The sequence below is a fragment of the Acinonyx jubatus genome, chromosome A1 (assembly GCF_027475565.1).
Source record: "Acinonyx jubatus isolate Ajub_Pintada_27869175 chromosome A1, VMU_Ajub_asm_v1.0, whole genome shotgun sequence".
Taxonomy (NCBI): domain Eukaryota; kingdom Metazoa; phylum Chordata; class Mammalia; order Carnivora; family Felidae; genus Acinonyx; species Acinonyx jubatus.
The window spans coordinates 185,313,609-185,332,221 of NC_069380.1; the positions used below are offsets into that span (position 1 = coordinate 185,313,609).

The 18,613-nt window shown below is 47.0% G+C and overlaps 1 protein-coding gene across 4 annotated transcripts in view; it reads left to right on the plus strand.

Moving 5' to 3' along the window:
- Positions 1-18,613, plus strand: part of CCNJL (cyclin J like) — an 84,384-nt gene that overhangs the window by 49,743 nt on the left and 16,028 nt on the right. For all 4 annotated transcript variants that reach the window (XM_015063872.3, XM_053226880.1, XM_027033567.2 and 1 more), the window contains one exon: positions 6,735-6,948. In XM_015063872.3, the coding sequence (XP_014919358.1) occupies positions 6,735-6,948 (214 nt within the window). The remainder of the gene's footprint in view (positions 1-6,734; positions 6,949-18,613) is intronic.

Here is an 18,613-nt window from a genome sequence, read left to right on the forward strand (position 1 = left end):
CTGTGCCAGACTGCTCCCCAATATGTGGGGAGAAGAGTGTATTTGATGCACCGTGGTACGTTACAGTATTCATTCTTTTTGTTTTTTAAAGGCTATGTTTTTAAAACAGTGTGAGGTTCACAGCAATATTGAACAGAAGGTACGGAGATGTTCCATGTACCAGCTGCCCCCGCATGCATGCACAGCCTCCCCCATATCCACATGCCCCACCAGAGGAGTACATTTGTTACAGTTGATGAACCTCATGACACATAAGTGTCACTTAAAGTCTTTTGTTTTTAATGTTTCTTTTTGAGAGAGAGAGGGAGGGGCAGAGAGAATCTCAAGCAGGCTCCGCACTGCCAGTGAAGAGCCTGATGCCAGGCTTGAACCCACAAACTATGAGATCATGACCTGAGCTGAAATCAAGAGGCACTTAACTGACTGAGCCACCCAGGTGCCCCTGTCACTTAAAGTCTTTGGTTTACATTAGAGTTCAGCCTTGGTGTTGTACATTCTGTGGGTTTGGACAAATGTATAATGATGTGTATCCATCATTATAATATACGGAGTAGTTTCATTGCCCTAGAAAATCCTCTGTTTGGCCTGTTCTCTCCCTCCTCCACCCATCCCCTGGCAACCACTGATCTTTTAACCCTCTCCATAGTTTTGCCTTTTCCAGAATGTCATACAGTTGGAATCATATAGTATTTAGCCTTTTCAGATTGGATTCTTTCTCTGAGTAATGTGCATTTAAGTTTCTTTCTTGCCTTTTAAAAAAAATTTTTTTTAACTTTTGTTTATTTTGAGAGAGAGAGAGCATTAATAGGGGAGGGCAGAGAGAAGGAGAGAGCGAGATTCCCAGGCAGGCGCCACGGAGTCCAATGTGGGGCTCAAACTCAGGAACCGATGAGATCATGACCTGAGCTGGAGTCAGACACTTAAGTTAACCAGTTGAGCCACCCAGGCACCCCTCCTCCTTGCCTTTTCATGACTATCCATTCCTTTTTACTCCTGCAGATAGTTTTTGAGCACCTCCCTCTGGGCACTGGGCAAATGGTATAGGCAAAGTGGACTTGACCTCCACCCTCCGGAGCTAGAGTTTAGCAGGAAGACACATGTAAATAAGTACATACCTGGCCGTGAAGAATAGCATGCTAAGAGAACAAGGGGGCTTGATTTGGAATGATAAGGAGTCAGAGAAAACTTAGGAAGGGACATTTAAACCAATATCTGAGGAATGAGCAGAAATGGGGGTGAAGAGCATCGCAGATGGCTGTTCTACTTTCAGAATCCTGCCCACTTTTGACACTCAGCCTCTTCTGGGAAGCCCTATTTGCCAAATCCTTCTTGACCCATACTGTTGCCTGTTCCAAAGGAACATAACTTTTTCTTTTTTTTTTTTAATCTTTTTTTAACATTTATTCATTTCTGAGAGACAGTGACAGAGCGTGAGTGGGGGAGGGGCAGAGAGAGAGAAGGGGACACAGAATCTGAGCAGGCTCCAGGCTCTGAGCTGTCAGCACAGAGCCCAATGCAGGGCTCGAACTCACGAGCCGCGAGATCATGACCTGAGCCAAAGTCGGAAGCTCAACCCATCCAATGAGCCACCCAGGTGCCCCCTTCATAACTTTCTGTTTTATGCATGGATGACTTCCTTTGGGAATCTGCTCACGCCAGCGGACCCTTTTCTCAGGAAAGTATACAGAGGGAGCTCTCTTCTCCCAGTTGACACAGGAGAAAGTCCAGAAGGAGTTAAGCTTGGCCGAATTGAGCAGTCAGGGAAGTCAGGACTCTGCATATCTGACCTGTTGTGTTTTGGGACTCTGAACTGCCTTGATGGGGGCAGTGCAGTCTGGGCCAAAGGTCACTTGTCTCATTTCCGGCAGCTGCTGCCTACGGAACACCAAGGATCTATGACTGTGGTTGTGTCTTGTCAAGAGCCTCAGAGCCGGCTGTTTAGAGGAAATACCCAAGTAGCCTGCAGGCTTGTGGGGGCTGCCGGAGGGTGGAGGAGGAGGCTGCTTTTGCAGCTGCAGCCCCGCATTGGCTGCTGCTACCAGGTGTCTGGACATAGCCCTGGAGGAGCCTGGCTGAGAGATCTTCATGTGTAGCCACGCTACCAGGGTTTATGCCCTGCGCTAAGCCCTTCAGGGGCTCTCTGTTGCCCGCGGAGCAGGCTAGATGTCTTAGCAGGGTGCACAAGATGGGACTGCCCGCCGTCCTCACCTGCTTGTCTGGGCACACCCTACCTGTTTGGCTGTTCAAGTGCCCCGATTCCCTGGATGGGACACCTGTGTAGCTTTGCCAATGCAGTTTTTCCTGCTGAGCTTCCTCCCTTCCTGTATCTTCAACAGTCACTTCCTTCCAAATCCTGGCTGGATGGACCTCTCCTCCTTGAAGCCTCCACTGCTGCTCCCTACTGATGGGCTGAGGGCATTCTCCACTCACCACTGCAGTTCATTCCTCTTTCCTCCCCAGCTCTCCCCCTCCCTGCCTTTATTCCTTCCACAGCTAGTATTAGGTACCTGATGATGTTCGGACACCCCAGGGTGCTGAGAAAACAGGGATGAGCCAGAGCAGACCCAGACCCTGCCCTCAAGGAGTTTGAAATCCCACAGTGGCCCATAAATTCATCAGACAAGGAAGATGAATAATACACAAGTCAAATCTTTTCTTTAAAGTTAAACTGACAATAAAAGATTGTCTCTGTGATTTAAATGAAAAAAACCGGGGTGCCCCCCTGGCTCAGTTGGTGGAGCTTGCGACTCTTCATCTCGAGGTCATGAATTCGAGCCCCATGTTGGGTGTAGAGATTACTTTAAAAAAAAAAAAAAAGGTTGAGAAAAAGGTACATTGACAGTCTTGTGGTCTCAGATCCCTTGCAGGTTAAGTAAAGCCTGGGGTTTCAGGACTTTGTCAACTCCAGTTTATGTGTAAACATGAGGGAGAGAGAGTACTTTGTTCACCTTGGAGCACCTTCCATGAGCAGAGCCCTGGGGTTAGCACGAGAGATGTCCTGGGCTCAGAGCTCTGTGGGGGAACAAGCCAGAAGAGGAGAGATCCCAGCGTGAAATCTCAACGCAGGCTTCACTTTCACAGGGAAGGCCTTTCTCCCTTTGAGAAGATGGGGGCGTTCACTGCTCAGGGTTTTCCTTTGTAGTGTTTTGTCTTTGTTTTTGTTTTTTAAGGAGGCTCCATACTCAGTACCGAGCCCAACGCGGGGCTTGAACTCATGACCCTGAGATCAAGACCTGAGCTGACATCAAGAATCAGATGCTTAAGGGGTGCCTGGGTGGCTCAGTTGGTTAAGCGTCCAACTTCAGCTCAGGTCACGATCTCGCAGTCTGTGAGTTCGAGCCCCGCGTCGGGCTCTGGGCTGATGGCTCAGAGCCTGGAGCCTGCTTCCGATTCTGTGTCTCCCTCTCTCTCTGCCCATTCCCCATTCATGCTTTGTCTCTCTCTGTCTCAAAAATAAATAAACATTAAAAAAAAAGAAGAATCAGATGCTTAACCAACTGAGCCACCCAGGCACCCCTCCTTTGTAGTGTTGATCACCATTTGGAATCGTGTAATTGCCTTATTATTTGGTTCCCATCTCTTACTGGTCTAGAAACTCCATGAGAATGGTAAAAAGATGGCTTTATTGAAATACAATTCATATATATCATAAAACTCACCCTTTGAAAGTATACAATTCAGTTGCCTTTAGCATATTAAGCATTGTGCAACCATCAACACTATCTAATTTCAGAATGTTTTCATGATCCCAAAAAGAAACCATTAGCAGTCACCCCCCCGCCCATTAACTTCCACCCATCCCTAGCTCCCAGCAACTACTAACGTACTTTATGTTTGTATGGACTTGCCTATACTGGACATACCATATAAATGGGATCATACAATATGTGGCCTTTTATGACTAGCTTTTTTTCACTTAGCATAATGTTTTCAAGGGTCATTCATATTCTTTCCTTTTTATGGCCAAGTAATATTGCGTGGTGTATGGATACATTTTGTTTTTCCATTCATCAGTTGATGCGCATTTGGGTTGTTTCCATTTGGAGACTGTTAGTGATGCAGGTTGGCTGCATCCGAGGACCCAGAGGAAATCCTGCAGGACCAGCCAAGAGGGTCTTTGGCTTCTCACAGGATAGAAATTAAGCACAAGCCGAGAGGAAGTGAGAACAGCATTTATTGAGGACATAAAGCAGATACAGACAGAGTGGGTGACTCAGAAAGGAAAGAGGTGTGAGTCTCATGTTTGCTTGGGGTCTGGGGTTTTCATTGAGGATATGGTCAATGCACGTGTCTTCTCAGGCATCCAGCAACAAAGAGAAGTGTTTAGGTGTCTTCCATCAGTCACTTATGCCCTGGAGCCAATGGTCTTGGTGAGTCAGTGGTCTTGGAAAATGGTTCACGAGGACCCACCTCATCACTCCTTAGATGTTATCTGCTGCGCTGAATGACTCCAAAGAAATCATTAACTCCATGCCCTTTATAAGGAAGACATACATTATCTGTACCATAAAGTGTGTGTAGAGTGGAGGTATAGGTCCTAGCAAGAATAGAGGCAACAAAAAAGTAGTCTTTCATGGGGTCCATTCAGTTTCCCTATCTTGTTATGAATAAAGCTGTTAGAAACATTCCTATACAAGTTTTTGTGTGTCCATGTTTTCATTTCTCTTGGGCATACAGCAAGGATTGGAATTGCTGGGTCACGTGCTTCCTCTGTGCTTCACGTTTTGAGGAACTACCAGAGTGTTCTCCACAGTGGCTGCACCATTTACCTTCCCACCACCAGTGGATGAGAGTTCCAGTTTGTCACATCCTCACCAACACGTGTTTATTTTCTGATTTTGTTTTTCTAGTAGCAATTGTAATGGGTGTGAGGTGGTATCTCACTGTGGTTTTGATTTGCATTTCCCTAATAATTGAGTGTTGCGCATCTTTTCATGTGCTTATTGGCCATTTCCATGTCTTCTTTGCAGAAATATCTATTCAGTCCTTTGTCCATTTTGAACTACGTTGTCTTTTTATTGTTGAGTTGTGGGAATTCTTTATTCTGGATACAGCCTCTTATTGATACATGATTTCCAAACATTTTCTCCCATTCTGTGGGTTGTCTTTTCACTTTCTTGATGTTGTCTTTTGAAGCACGAAGGTTTTACATTTTGAAGTCCAACTTAGATGATCTTGCTTCTAGTTCTGTTGCTTCTAGTCACATCAAAGAAACCATTGCTTAAGTGATAAAGATTTGCTCCTTTTGTAAGAGTTTGATGGTTTTAATCTTCCATTTAGATGTATGTCTATCTTATTCTAGGTTATATTTCCAGTGCCTAGAATAATGTCTGATGTATAGAAGGCACTCAATACTTACCGAGTTAAATGAATGAATTAATATATTTTGAATGAATAAATGAATGAATGAACAGATATCTCTTGTCCCAGAGCTGTTGCTATCTCAGTAGAGCCACACTGAGAAAGTGGCTGAGAAAGTGGCATGATACAGACAAAGGGCTCCAGTCTGTTTTAATCTCACCCCCAGGGAACCTGCCTTTAGTAAGCTCTCACAGTTCCTTTTCTGCCAGTTCCCCCTTTCCCACTGTCCCTCAATTTTGCTTCTCTTTAGTTTCTCTACTTGACAAAATATAGCTATGGCATTTCCTAAATAAATAATATCTGGCCTACTTTGGTTAAATTGCAAATATAGCAGATATATAAGAAAATTTTTCCTGTCATTAAAAATCTTGGTTGGCTTGATATTTCTCTTGTTGGCTTATGTTGGAGAAATAAATTTGGATAACATGGCAGTGTACAAATTACAAAGTAAAAGTTGCCTCGTTGGGTGGAGGGAAATATGTTTGGAATTTACTTTTAGAAAAAAAATGTATGTGCATGCAGAGAGAGAAAATATAAAATGAAAACTGAGGAGCCTGGGTGAAGGGTATTTCAGGAGTTCTTTGTACTATTATTTTAACAGCTTTTTGTGTATTAAATATTTTTTAAATGTTTTGTTTTTTTTTTTAAAGAAAGAGAGAGAGAGTGCAGGGGAGGGGCAGAGAGAGAAGGAGAGAATCCCAAGCAGGCTCTGTACTACCATCACAGAGCCCAATGTGGGGCTCGAACTCACGAGCCATGAGATCATGACCTGATCCGAGATCAAGAGTCAGATGCTTAACCAACTGAGCCACTCAGATACCCCATATATTAAATATTTTTTAAAATTCATCTCTCACAATCCCACCCAGAGAGGCAATTAGGCTGGGGTCCCTGAGAGGTCACTGTGTGCTGGGTGTTTACATTCATTTTCTATTTAATCCTCCCCTCAGTGGTTGAGGAAGAGGCAAAGGTGAAGGCAGGGGACCGTGCTGGCACGACTTGGTTGAGTAGTGCAACTGGAATTGGGATGCGGGTCTCTGACCTCCAGGCCTATATTCTTTTATGGCTTGTATATCTCAAATACTAATCCTTTCCCCAGGGAATGACTGGTGTCTTTGGTGCCGATTATCTCCTTCATGTGCCTCTGTCATCATATCCTTGACACTTCACGAGCCTGTGCTCACTGAGGGCAGATGGGAGATGGTCCAGGAGTTTCTGGAATAGAGGGGCTGCCATCCTGGGACTTGAAGGGTCTGGAGGGAATCACTGCCCCTCACCAGCCAGCAGGCAGGCCCCCGTGTCTCGCTTTCCTGGGGCATCCGAGGCTCTCAGGAGGCAGCCCTGACCCCCCTTCTGTCCCTCCTGTCCTCCAGGAGCTGAAGCTGCCCGCCTTCCGAGCCCACTCCCCACTGTTGAAGAGCCGCCGGTTCTTTGTGGACATCCTGACCCTGCTGAGCAGCCACTGTCAGCTGTGCCCCGCGGCCCGGCACCTGGCTGTCTACCTGCTGGACCACTTCCTGGACCGCTACAACATCACCACCTCCAAGCAGCTGTATGCCGTGGCGGTCTCCTGCCTGCTGCTCGCAAGTATGTGGAAACCGCTGCTTCCCACCCACTCCCCCCCCCTCCTTAGAGCCTGGGTGCTCCTGAGTCATTTTACATTTCTGAGGTCTTTGCACATCTTCTGTGTCCATCCTTTGCTGAATGCAAACTATAGTCATAATAATCAACACTTTCTTTAGCGTCTGTAATGTTCCAGGCTAAGTGATAAGGATTTTAGCATCTTGATTTTAATGCATCCACACTATGACCCAAGAGACAGAGAGACAGATACTTGTAGTACCCCCATCTTACCGAGACATAGAGAGATTAAGAAGCTTGCCTTGGGTCATCTAGCTAGTATATAGCAGACACAGTTTGGGCCCAGAACTGCGTGGTGCCAGAACCTGTACTCTTAAGGCAGTGTCACCAGAGGCATAGGGCCTCTGAGTGTGCTATTAGGGGAATGTATGTTAGGGGAAACCCTAACAACCACTGTTCTTAGAGGTATGTAGAAATGTGACTGCTTGATTGGGGCCAACCAAGACCCATTGTGTTGTCACCAGGCCTGGACACCAGGCCTCAATCGTCCATTGAGGCCCAACAAAAAACACAGCATAGCTGTCTGTCTGTCTGCCCCAGTAGGGACTACCGCCTGACTATGCTGCTCAGGTCATGTGCTTAAAACACAGTTCTGTCATGCCATCCTGCTACTTAAAATCGCCCCCTGGTTTACCAACAATCTGAGGATACGGATCGTCTATCAAGGTCCTGTCTGTCTGACCTCATACATTTCCCCTCTTCAGGCACTGAATCCCAGCTAGGCCCCCTCCTGTCACAGAACTTTGCCCATGCTGTCTCCTCTGCCTAGAAAGCTTCCCCACCCCACCTGTCTGGGCCCAATTAAATGTCACTCAGGCCCCACATCCTTGAGAAAGCCTTCCCCCACACACTTAGCAAATACACATTTCCATGGCATCATGCACTCTTAATTAACACCCACCCCCACTACTAAACAGTAAGTTTTGGGGAGGGAAAGGAACCTAGTACATCATAAGACCTGAAAAAAATATTTGTGGAATAAAGGAAATGAATGAAGCTAGAGGTTCCTTCCGAGCTGGGCTTTCACACCTCTCCAAGGTGCCCTTAACGGAAAGGAGTGACGTGCCCCAAAGTGGCTAGCTACAATCATGACATTTCCTTGACATCTAGTATTTTCTTCTGACAATTCAGTCAGAGTTTACATTCCCCTCTACAATATGTTATCATCCTGTTTTATTATATCGGCCCCTCTCCAATCCTTGAGTCCCACCGATGCCACAAGAGGATGGTACCCATTTTCTCCTATGGCTCTGTCCTCGGCATGCTGCCCTGAACCCCTGTGGCCACGATCACCCAGTTCCAGAAGCACAGCTATAGAGTTTTAAACATTCTGTATTGTTTTCCACCATGGCACTTTCTACCTGTTATTCTAATCCCTTTGGCTGCTTTGGGTGTACAGTCTTCCAATTTGATTTGCCCTACCTTGGGCCAGCTGATTTCCTGTGTTCTACAGAGAAGTCAGTCTTGCTGGGTGGGTATCCAGTCTGCTTGCTACCTCAAAGTCCCAAAACAACATGTAGCTCTCTTCCGTCTTGGGAAGAGATGCAGGGCTTGCAGGATATCGCTGTCGGCCGAGGGCAGAACGGGCATCACATTTCAGGCGGCCTAGGAGAAGTCCGCGCCATGGCCTTTGGCCTGCTGCTGTCTGTGATCTATGGGCTGCATCGAGGCCCCATGGGGGCAGGGGACTTTGATTTCCATGAGGCTATGGAGGCTGTCCCCCAGCGTCTGTCTGGGGAGCTGGGACGTGAGGCGCACACTGGAGACTCCTTTGTGCTGCCGCCGTCATGGCAGAGGGAAGAGGGCCTTTCAGACAGAGAGGCAGACACCCCCACCCACATGTCTGAGGGCAGCAGCCAGCCTGGGGCAGCAGGAACGGATTTTTCAGGACACCTGCCATATGCTCAGAGGCCCAAGGAAAGAAAAGTTTCCATGACAGCCTGAAATCCTATTCATTGCTCCCTCCCCTCTCCCCAGGCTGACTATTAGCCACAAGGGGGGGGGGGGGTGGTCACCTTGCCTCAGGAAGTTTTGAGTTCTGCTAATTCTGTACCAGATAATTCCTAGATAAGAAGAGTAACATTTCTTGCACCCACCTGTCAGTTTTTCAGTTTTTAGAGCTGTTTCCAGATAAGAGCCTTTGCACAGATGGAACCTTCTCACCTACCTGCAGCCCCTCTGCCCCCATAAATCAAGGGTCAGTCAAGGGTCCATATCTTGGTCAGACCAGTGGAAGTCAAGGGTCAGACCAATGGAAGGAGGTGGAAAAGCAAGAGCTTATAGGTTGTTTCATGGTGGACTTGGTCTTCCTATGATTGAGTTAACTGTTCATGTAACCTACATGGGATAGAATCCTACCATAAATATAATCTAGATGTAAGTATACTGTAAATATAGTAGAGCCACTGTCTTCTTTAATCTTTCATCTTTTACAGCTTCCCAGCCCCTCTTTTTGTTGTTGTTATAGCTGTTTAATTAAAAGGATTATTTGGCAGCATGGAGACCCCACAACTTCCAGGTGAATGGGCTTTGTCAGTGTGCCATAACTGTCATCCTGGTGGCCGCAGCTTTATTACTTACTAGCCCCTTTCTCCACACCCAGCCGTGTGTCAAGCACTTAACACCCATGTCTCGTGGAATCCTCCCAACCAGCCTGTGTGGTTGTGCTGTCATCTGCCCATTCCGTAAGCTCAGAGAGGCTGAGTAACTTGCCTATGATCACACAGCTCAGGAGTTTTGTTTGTTTTTTAAATGCGGTAAAATTCATATCACAACATGAAATTTACCATTTTAGCTATTGTGAACCATACAGTTTCATGGCGTTTAGTACATCCATTCACACTGCTGTGCAACTGTTGCCTCTCTCTAGTTCCAGAACATTTTCATCACCCTGAAAGGAACACTTGTATCCATTAAGTGGCCACTTCCCATTCCTTCCCACTCCCAGCCGCTGGCAGCCATTAATCTGTGTTCTATCTGTATGGATTTGCCTGTTCTGGACATTTCATGTGAAAGGAATCCTACAGTACATGACCTTTTGTCTGCTTTCTTTCACTTAATGTTTTCAGGGTTCATCCAAGTTGTAGCGCACATCAGTCCTTCATTCCTCGTCATGGCTGAATAACACTGTTGTATGGGCATACCACAATTTGTTTATTCATTTATCTGTTGATGGACATTTGGGTTGTTTCCACCTTTTGGCTGTTATTATTAGTGCTGCTATGAACATTCAGTACCAGTTTTGTTTGAACACCTGTTTTCAGTTCTTTTAGGCATAAATCTAAGAGTGGAATTGCTGATTAGAATTGGCTCTTCAGTATTGAACTTTTTAAGGAAACCCAGAGTTTTGCTTTTGCCTAGCTACTGCTGCTCCGAGATGACTGGGTGTTGAGTGCTTGGCCAGGGCATGAAGCAACCTGAGAAGGAGAGAGGGTGAGGAAGAAAACCAAAAAGGCAGGAGGCATGACCAGGGTGGCCTTTTTGGTAGGGCAGCATGGCCTTAAATGTGAGACGTAGTTACTACAATCAAAAAGGTATGAGATACATTTTTATTATTAAAAATCCAATTATATAAAAATTCATTTCCGGGATGTCTGGGTGGCTTAATCAGTTGAGTGTCCAACTCTTGATTTCATCTCAGGTCATGATCCCAGAGGTGTGGTATTGAGCCCTGCATCGGGCTCCATGCCAAACATGGAGCCTGCTTAGGATTCTCTCTCTCCCTCTCTCTGCCCCTGTCCCACTTGTGTGTGTGTGCTCACACTCTCTCTCGCTCTCTCTAAAAGAAAAAAGAAAAAAAATTGTTTTCCCCAAACCCATAGTCCTTTTGCCACAGTTTGGTGTGTATACTTCCAGACCCAAACATATTTATGTGTTTTCATAATTGCTATTTTTATTGACAAGGTGGTAAAAGGAATCCTAGATCACACCCATATAAACTGCCCAGTAAACAGAATTGCAAGATTTCCTCCCTTTCCCCCATTCCATCGTACTTTCTCTTCTGGATTGTGAGCCCCATCCTGCCCCTCACTGACTGCTTCTGGTATGTGAAGCGGGAAAAGTTAAGGGTGACAAGTTTGTTTCTTGGGGTAAAGTTCTGACTTTCAGGCTTTTGTAGGTGAGGCTGAGTCCTCTGCTAGCCTTCATTTCAGCCCTCCTCCTCCCCAGAAGAGGGAAGCATCAAATGTGGGGGCAGAGTATCCTTTAGCTCACAGTGAATCTGTCATGCTGTGATGCTTGTACCTACAGAAAGGCTCGCCTTCCCACTGCAAATTTTGTTTTAATTTTTTTAAATGTTTCTTTATTTTTGAGACACACACACACACACACACACACACACACACACACACAGTGTGAGCAGAGGAGGGGGAGAGAGAGGGAGACACAGAATCCAAAGCAGGTTCCAGACTCCAAGCTGTCAGCACAGAGCCTAACTAAGGGCTCAAAACTCATGAACTGTGAGAACATGACCTGAGCTGAAGTTGGATGCTCAACCAACTGAGCCACCCAGGTGACCCCAAAATTAGAAATAGTATACTCATTTGGACAGTGAGATTCACAGAATAAAGTAAAAAATCTGCTGCTTATCCCACTCACCAAAAATACCTTCTGGGAGTAGTTTCTTATGTCTTTTTCCAAAATTGATCTACTGTAATTCCTCATAATTCAAAGATTCCATACTTGCGAATTGACTAAAATTTGTGGGTTTTTTAATTTATTTTGAGAGAGAGAGAACAGGGGAGGGGCAGAGGGAGAGGGAGAGAGAGAGAGAGAGACAGACAGACAGAGAGACAGAGAGAATCCCAAGCACTCTCAGCACAGAGTGTTGTAGGGCTCAGACTCACAAACCGTGAGATCATGACCTGAGCCGAAGTTGAGTCAGGTGCTTAACCGACTGAGCCACCCAGGTGCTCCTCACTAAAATTTATTTGTAATCTCAAAATCCATACTCACAGAACTTTGGCGGTCATTCGTGGACATGTTCAGAGGCACCCAGTGTGCACGTTCCCAGCTGAGGAACAAAGACAACGCTCTGCCTTCTTGATTCAGCTCTCGTGCTTAAAAACAAGGGTCCTTTTCTCAGTCTGTTTAGTGCCACATTTTCTCATTTTTCTGCTTGTTGGTGGTTTTACTGCTTAATACGGCCCCCAGAAGCATAGTGCTGAAGTGCTGTCTCGCATTCCTGAGTGCAAGGCCATGATGTGCCGTTCAGACAAAACCTGTGTGCTAGATGAGGCTTGTTCAGGCGCGAGTTACAGTGCTGCGGGCTGTGGGTTCGGTGATAATGAATCAACAGTATATTGAACAGAAATACACAGAACCAGGTTCTGTGTTGATCGATTGATGAAAACATGACCAGTGGCTCACAGGAACCTAACCCTGTACTTCCCTAGGAGCCCGGTTCTGGGTTCACTAGTTCCGCCTTTCCCAGTGAATTTATGGAACACAGCTTCTGCACATAACCAGAATCAAATGTGTATTTACACAAATGGGTTAATACCAAGAGTGCTTTCTTTGTAGCACGTCAAGAACATCTTTCCTGTCAGTCTGTCTGGGTTTACCTTACTCTTCCTTGACTGCAGAGTTCTCTATATCATAAACACTGACGTCTGTTTGATTACTCCACTGTCGGTGGCCATTTAGATTGCCATCTGGTTTTTTCACTACTGTCAACAGTACGACGACAGCTATCCTTTTCCCTGTATCTTTGTACAAGGAAGTGTGAGAAAAATGCCCAGAGATGGAAATGCTTGGGACAAAGGTGTGTGCGTTGTGTGCATGTAAGATTTTGATAGGAAGCACTAAATTGCCTCGTGAATGACAAGATCCCTTTTCTTAAATTGAACTTAATTTGTGGGAGCGTTTGGAACCACACTTCTCTACCTCAAGAAACCATCAGTAGAGGAGCAGCGTCCCTCCCCCATGCCGGCCCCCCACCTGTGTCTACTTATGGCTTTCCTTCTGTGCTCCCAGCAGGGAGTACCTTTGCATCCCTCCTGCTGCCTTGCCCTGTCCAGGATGCCCAGATGAGAAATGAGTTCCCCAGACCAATTGCTTTTAAGACTCCTCAAGCCAGAAATGAATACTCTCATCTCTTAGCGAAGGTACCAGTGAAAACCACTGCCTACCAAGGGCTTGTGCTCTCTGGGCCTCAGGAAATTCTAGGAGTGGCCCATCTCCATCCCAGTAAAGCACCTTCACTCCCCCCTCAGTCACCCCTGCATCCTTCCCCTTTCCTCCCCCTGCTTTGATTAGCAACTGCTGCTTCTGAGAAGCAGTTTCTTTGAGAGCAGGGCAGGGGGGCGGTGAGATGGGGTCTCCCTGTTGCAGACTTGAAAGTAGTCTTAATCTCTCCTGGTGAAGGGGATGAAGGAAGGCAGTACCTTCCTGCTGGGGGAGAAGTTAAACACACCAGCTCTCCCCAAGCTGGGAATAGTCGAAATGCCCCTAGGGTACTAATCGTGGGCAGTGGATGCAAAGGGGGCCGTTTTTCCAGGTGGCCTTTTTCACCGGTGTACTTTAGACAAAGCAAAGCAGGAGATTCATTTACAGGATTAAACCCAAATCTGCAAGGAAATATGGCTGCCCCCATGCAGGAGATAATTCACGGGGGAGTGGCTAGGAGGAATCCTACATTCCCTTCCTGCCATGGTTTCCCATTTCAGAAAATGAAGACGGGTCTTACATTTGATGTGTGCACTTAATATTGACAGTCGTTTATTATTTCCTCCAAAGACTGTGCAACATCAATGGTGCCTCTTCTAATCAGTAGCATCTTGGTGGTGGCCCCACAGCATGGGCTGGACTGGAAAAAGTGGTCTGTCACCTGAGGGCCACACCAAATACATCCGGACTTGGGGCCCTGATGTTGCAGTGCTGTGAGTGAGGACATGGTGATTTTCCATTTCCTGTTCCCATCTCTGCAGACTGGCAGGCTTAGAGCTATTTTCAGGGGAAGGATTTTGTGTGACATGTTGGTCAGGAAACTGGCTGGGCCGGAAACTCAGAAATTGTACAGTTTGCCTTAGCAAGTTTAGTGCTCAGGCCTGTTTTTCCAGGGCCTGGGGTTCTGGGATCCAAGTAGGGTTTTTCTGTGGCTGGGAAAAGTAAGAAGGAAGTCTTAAGATGCATGGGTTAATTGAAGATGCAATGTTCAGGAGCCCATGACCCCACACAGGTAAGTCATTTAAAAAAAAAAAAAAACAAAACAAACATTTATTGGACCTCTGCTGTATACCAGAAGCTATATACCCATGGAGGCAGTGGCAAACAGAAGGAATATCTATAGTGCCTGCCACTGAAGATAAGTCATTCCACACATCTTTACCTCCTATGCACTGAGCCTGGGAGATAGTTGGGAGCACAAAACAAATCTAATCCCCATCCTCATGTTGCTTATGATCTGGAGGCATCTCCTAAAGAAGCAGCCTTCAAGCCAGAGACCCAGCAGGTCTCTGGAGACATGCCAAGAATGAGCCAGTGACCCTTCTAAGAAAATCTAAATGTCCTTACTTTCAGGAGAATAGCCTGGCCCACATCTTAGCGGGAAGATGACCAAGACATTGACGTCAAGCACCCTGTCTGCTCTTCACGCTTATCTGCAGCCTGGCTGCTGAGAGCTAGGCATTTATCTTTCTTTTCTTTTTATTTACTTTAACCTTGAACCTTCTCTGTAGTGAATACTGTGTCTTACCAGTACCTTCTCCCTTGTTACAGTCAGGATTGTGTTATATGCATTCTTCTGTTAATGCTGAAGAGGAAGAACTTTAGAGTCCTAATTCGTTAGTCCTCTTGCCCCCTGGGAGAGCCACTGGAGACTTTTCCAGATTATATCTCTTCCTTGTCTCACCTCAGAGACTCAGGCTGTCCGTGGTGGAGACATTTCACTCCTCGGGTCACAGCAGCCTGCCCTTCACTGAGCACCCACCACCTAGTCAGCATGAGTGGTGACACTACAGGCAGGGCAACTTTGGTTGGCTTTAAAACCACTTTCAGACCCAAAGAAACAGGCCAGCTGTTATACCCCTGGGTGGTGAGATTAGAGAGTATTTTTATGTTAGGTGTGTTTGCCTGGATCTTTTCTTTTTTCTTTTTTCTTTTCTTTTCTTTTCTTTTCTTTTCTTTTCTTTTCTTTTCTTTTCTTTTCTCTTCTTTTCTTTTCTCTTCTCTTCTTTTCTCTTCTCTTCTCTTCTCTTCTCTTCTCTTCTCTTCTTTTCTCTCCTCTTCTCTCCTCTTCTCTCCTCTCCTCTCTCCTCTCCTCTCCTCTCCCCTCCTCTCCCCTCCTCTCCTCTCCTCTCCCCTCCCCTCCCCTCCCCTCCCCTCCCCTCCCCTTAAGTTTATTTATTTATTTTAGGGGCGCCTGGGTGGCTCAGTCGGTTAAGCGTCCAACTTTGGCTCAGGTCACGATCTCATGGTTCGTGGGTTCGTGCCCCGCGTCTAGCTCTGTGCCGACAGCTCAGAGCCTGGAGCCTGCTTCAGATTCTGTCTTTTTCTCTCTTTTTGCCCCCCCCCACCCCCCGCTTACGCTCTGTCTCTCTCTCAAAAATAAATAAACTTTTAATATTTATTTTAAAAGAGAGGAGAGAGAGCATGAGTGGGGGAGGAGAGAGAGAGAAAGAGAGACAGAGAGAGAGACAGAGACAGAGAATCCCAAGCAGGCTCCACTGTCAGTGCGGAGCCTGATGCAGGACTTGATCTCACAAACCGTGAGACCATGACCTGAGCCGAAACCAAGAGCTGGACACCCAACAGACTAAACCACCCAGGTGCCCCTGCCCGGATTTTTGAGATTGTCTTAAAGGAGTATCTGTTGCCTCTCCCTGCCTCCTGAGTCTTTGATTTAATTATAAGCATTTCAGTGTCTAGACAGGAAAAGTGTCTTCTTTGTCACTTGACATGTTGTGGTTCCTGGAACTCTTCTAGGAAAGTGTGATTTGTGGGCACTTATAAAGCACAGTCATACTGAGATAGTCTTGGATTAGGACAGACCCATGTTCTGGAACCTTCTCTGGCAGTTACTCTGCCAGTTCTGACTTCTAGGGTCCCATCAATGGTGTCTTCTGAGAATTTTAAAGTGTTTTTTTTTTTTTCCAAGCGGGAGAGTGATATTTGTTCCTTGTAGAAAATTAGAAAACAGAGAAAAATACAAAGAATAAAACAAAAATTACTTGCAAAATCACTACATTTTTTTTTCTGTAATCAAAACTTGGGGGTAGAGGGCAGATCCTGGCCCTAGTGATCAGGGAATGGTTAGTATGTTGTTTATATGCCAGACCACTGATTCTTTGTATGGATTTCCTCATTTGGTCCTCACAAGAGTCTTATAAAATAGGCAGTATTATTTTCTCCACTTGACAGAGGAGGGCTGAGGCCCACTAAGGTGACTTGCCCAAGGGTACATGGATGGGGACCCAGGTAGCCGTCTCCCTGAGTCCTTGCTCTCAGCCACCACACAACAGCGGCCTTTGTCCTACAGCTGGATTTCTTCCTTGGGCCGCTGCAGCTGGGAGACCTGCTAGCAGGCAGTGAGGTTGCTAGGAAACTCCTGGCTCTCTTGCCTGAGCCTGCAGAGCCACATGTTAGCCAGCCTGGGTGAACACCTCAGTCCTCAGGGACATGTCTCGGGTCTGGAAGCAGCTCACCTTCTAGCCTTGAGGGAAGTGGCCAGAGTTGCCTCTCCTCCTCCTCCTCCTCCTCTGTGCTGCAGCAGAGGTCCAGCCAGGACCCCTGATCGCCATGCCAGTGATACTGCAGCCCAGAAGGACACGCTATCTGCTCTTGGTGCAGCCGCAGCCCCATCGGGCCTGGCCCACAGCAACCCCCAGTGAGCTGGGAGTGAGCATTCTGCAGAGCAGTGACCTCCATTCGTGGAGAGAACTCTGTTCCTCCACATGAAGCACGTGCTCAGTCCTGGCCCCAGCTGCCAGCCATGTACCTGACAAAGGGCCCCCACCCCACAGCCCCTGCTTTTAGACAGTGAAATTGTTTCGTTTCTTTTTTTTTTTTTAATACTTTTTTTTTTTTAATGTTTATTTATTTTTGAGAGAGAGGGAGACACAGAATCTAAAGCAGGCTCCGGGCTCTGAACTGTCAGCACAGAACCCGACACGAACCACGAGATGATGACCTGAGCTAAAGTCGGACACTCAACAGACTGAGACACCCAGGTGCCCCTAGATAGTGAAATTGTTTGTAGAGAGGAGCACAAAGGAACCCGGGATCTGTTGCCACCGTGTGAAGTCATTGTACCAGTTGCTCTGTCCTGAGACAAGGAAGTTCTCGCAGCCAGAAGGGAAGCCAGTGTGTGACCCAGCTGGCCAGACGCCACCCTGACCTGAGAGGCATTTTTACAGTTTCCTCCTGAAGACAGCAACCACCCGCAGCCTCACCTCTAGTCTCTGTTTCCAAAGTTGGACTGAGGAATTGACTCAGCCAGTCAGACGTGTGCTTTCATTCATTCATTGTTTCCTTCAACATTTTATTGAGCCCTACTCTGTGCCAGAGACTGGAGATACAGCCATGGATGGAACAGCCTGCTTTTAGGGGAGAAAGGAGACAGGCCTGGGGAGGAGGGAGGCACCGTAAGGCATTGTGTGGACGGGGATCTGATCTGTGCTCCACTGTGCTCAGCACAGAGGAGGTATGAGTTTGTGGAGTCTTCTTCAGCGACCGGGATTGTAGACGTTGCTTCCATTCACACCATCTCCCTGGGGCTGTAAGCCATGGTAAGGACCTTTCTTTGTGTCCTAAGGAAGGATGAAACTCACCCAGGGCAGATCCCAGGTCCACCTTCACGCCAGGTCTACCCGGCTGGCCCCTTTGCCCGGTTTGGCTAAGATCAGAGGCTTTTTCTCCAGGACATTTCCTAATCTCCAGATCCCTGCAGCAGGGTAAGGGCAGAGTGGGAGGGGCGCTCCCAGAAGTCTGCACAGCTTCCCACTCACCCAAAGAGCACCCAAGCACTGCCTTTAGCTGCAGGGTTTTTGTACTCTGTCCCTGACTTTTTTTCTCCACCGTATCAGATTCTATCCAGAAACTAACCTGTCATGGTCCCTATGACTGCAGTTGCACGGTTGGCCCTGAGTCAACAGAAGTTCACAAGAGCAAGATCCAGTGTTTGGGGGGAGCACTGGGCACCATTCCAACACGCTGAGCCTTCAAGCCACCTTTGCCCCATCGGCTTGCCCAGCCCTCACAGCCAGTGCATGGCCGGGCCTCTCTAGAACCACAGGTGGTTCATCAGAGTGCCCCCTGCCCTCCGTAAAAAAAAAAAAAAAAGGGGGGGCGCCTGGGTGGCGCAGTCGGTTAAGTGCCCGACTTCAGCCAGGTCACGATCTCGCGGTCTGTGAGTTCGAGCCCCGTGTCGGGCTCTGGGCTGATGGCTCAGAGCCTGGAGCCTGTTTCCAATTCTGTGTCTCCCTCTCTTTCTGCCCCTCACCCGTTCATGCTCTGTCTCTCTCTGTCCCAAAAAATAAATAAATGTTGAAAAAAAAAAAAAGTAAAACAGCCTTTCAGAGGGTGCTGTCCTCAGAGTGGCTTCCTGGCTTCTCTGTCACATCACTCAAAATCTGTCTCCCATGTTTCCTCAGGAAGACACTTGCCTGCTGGACAT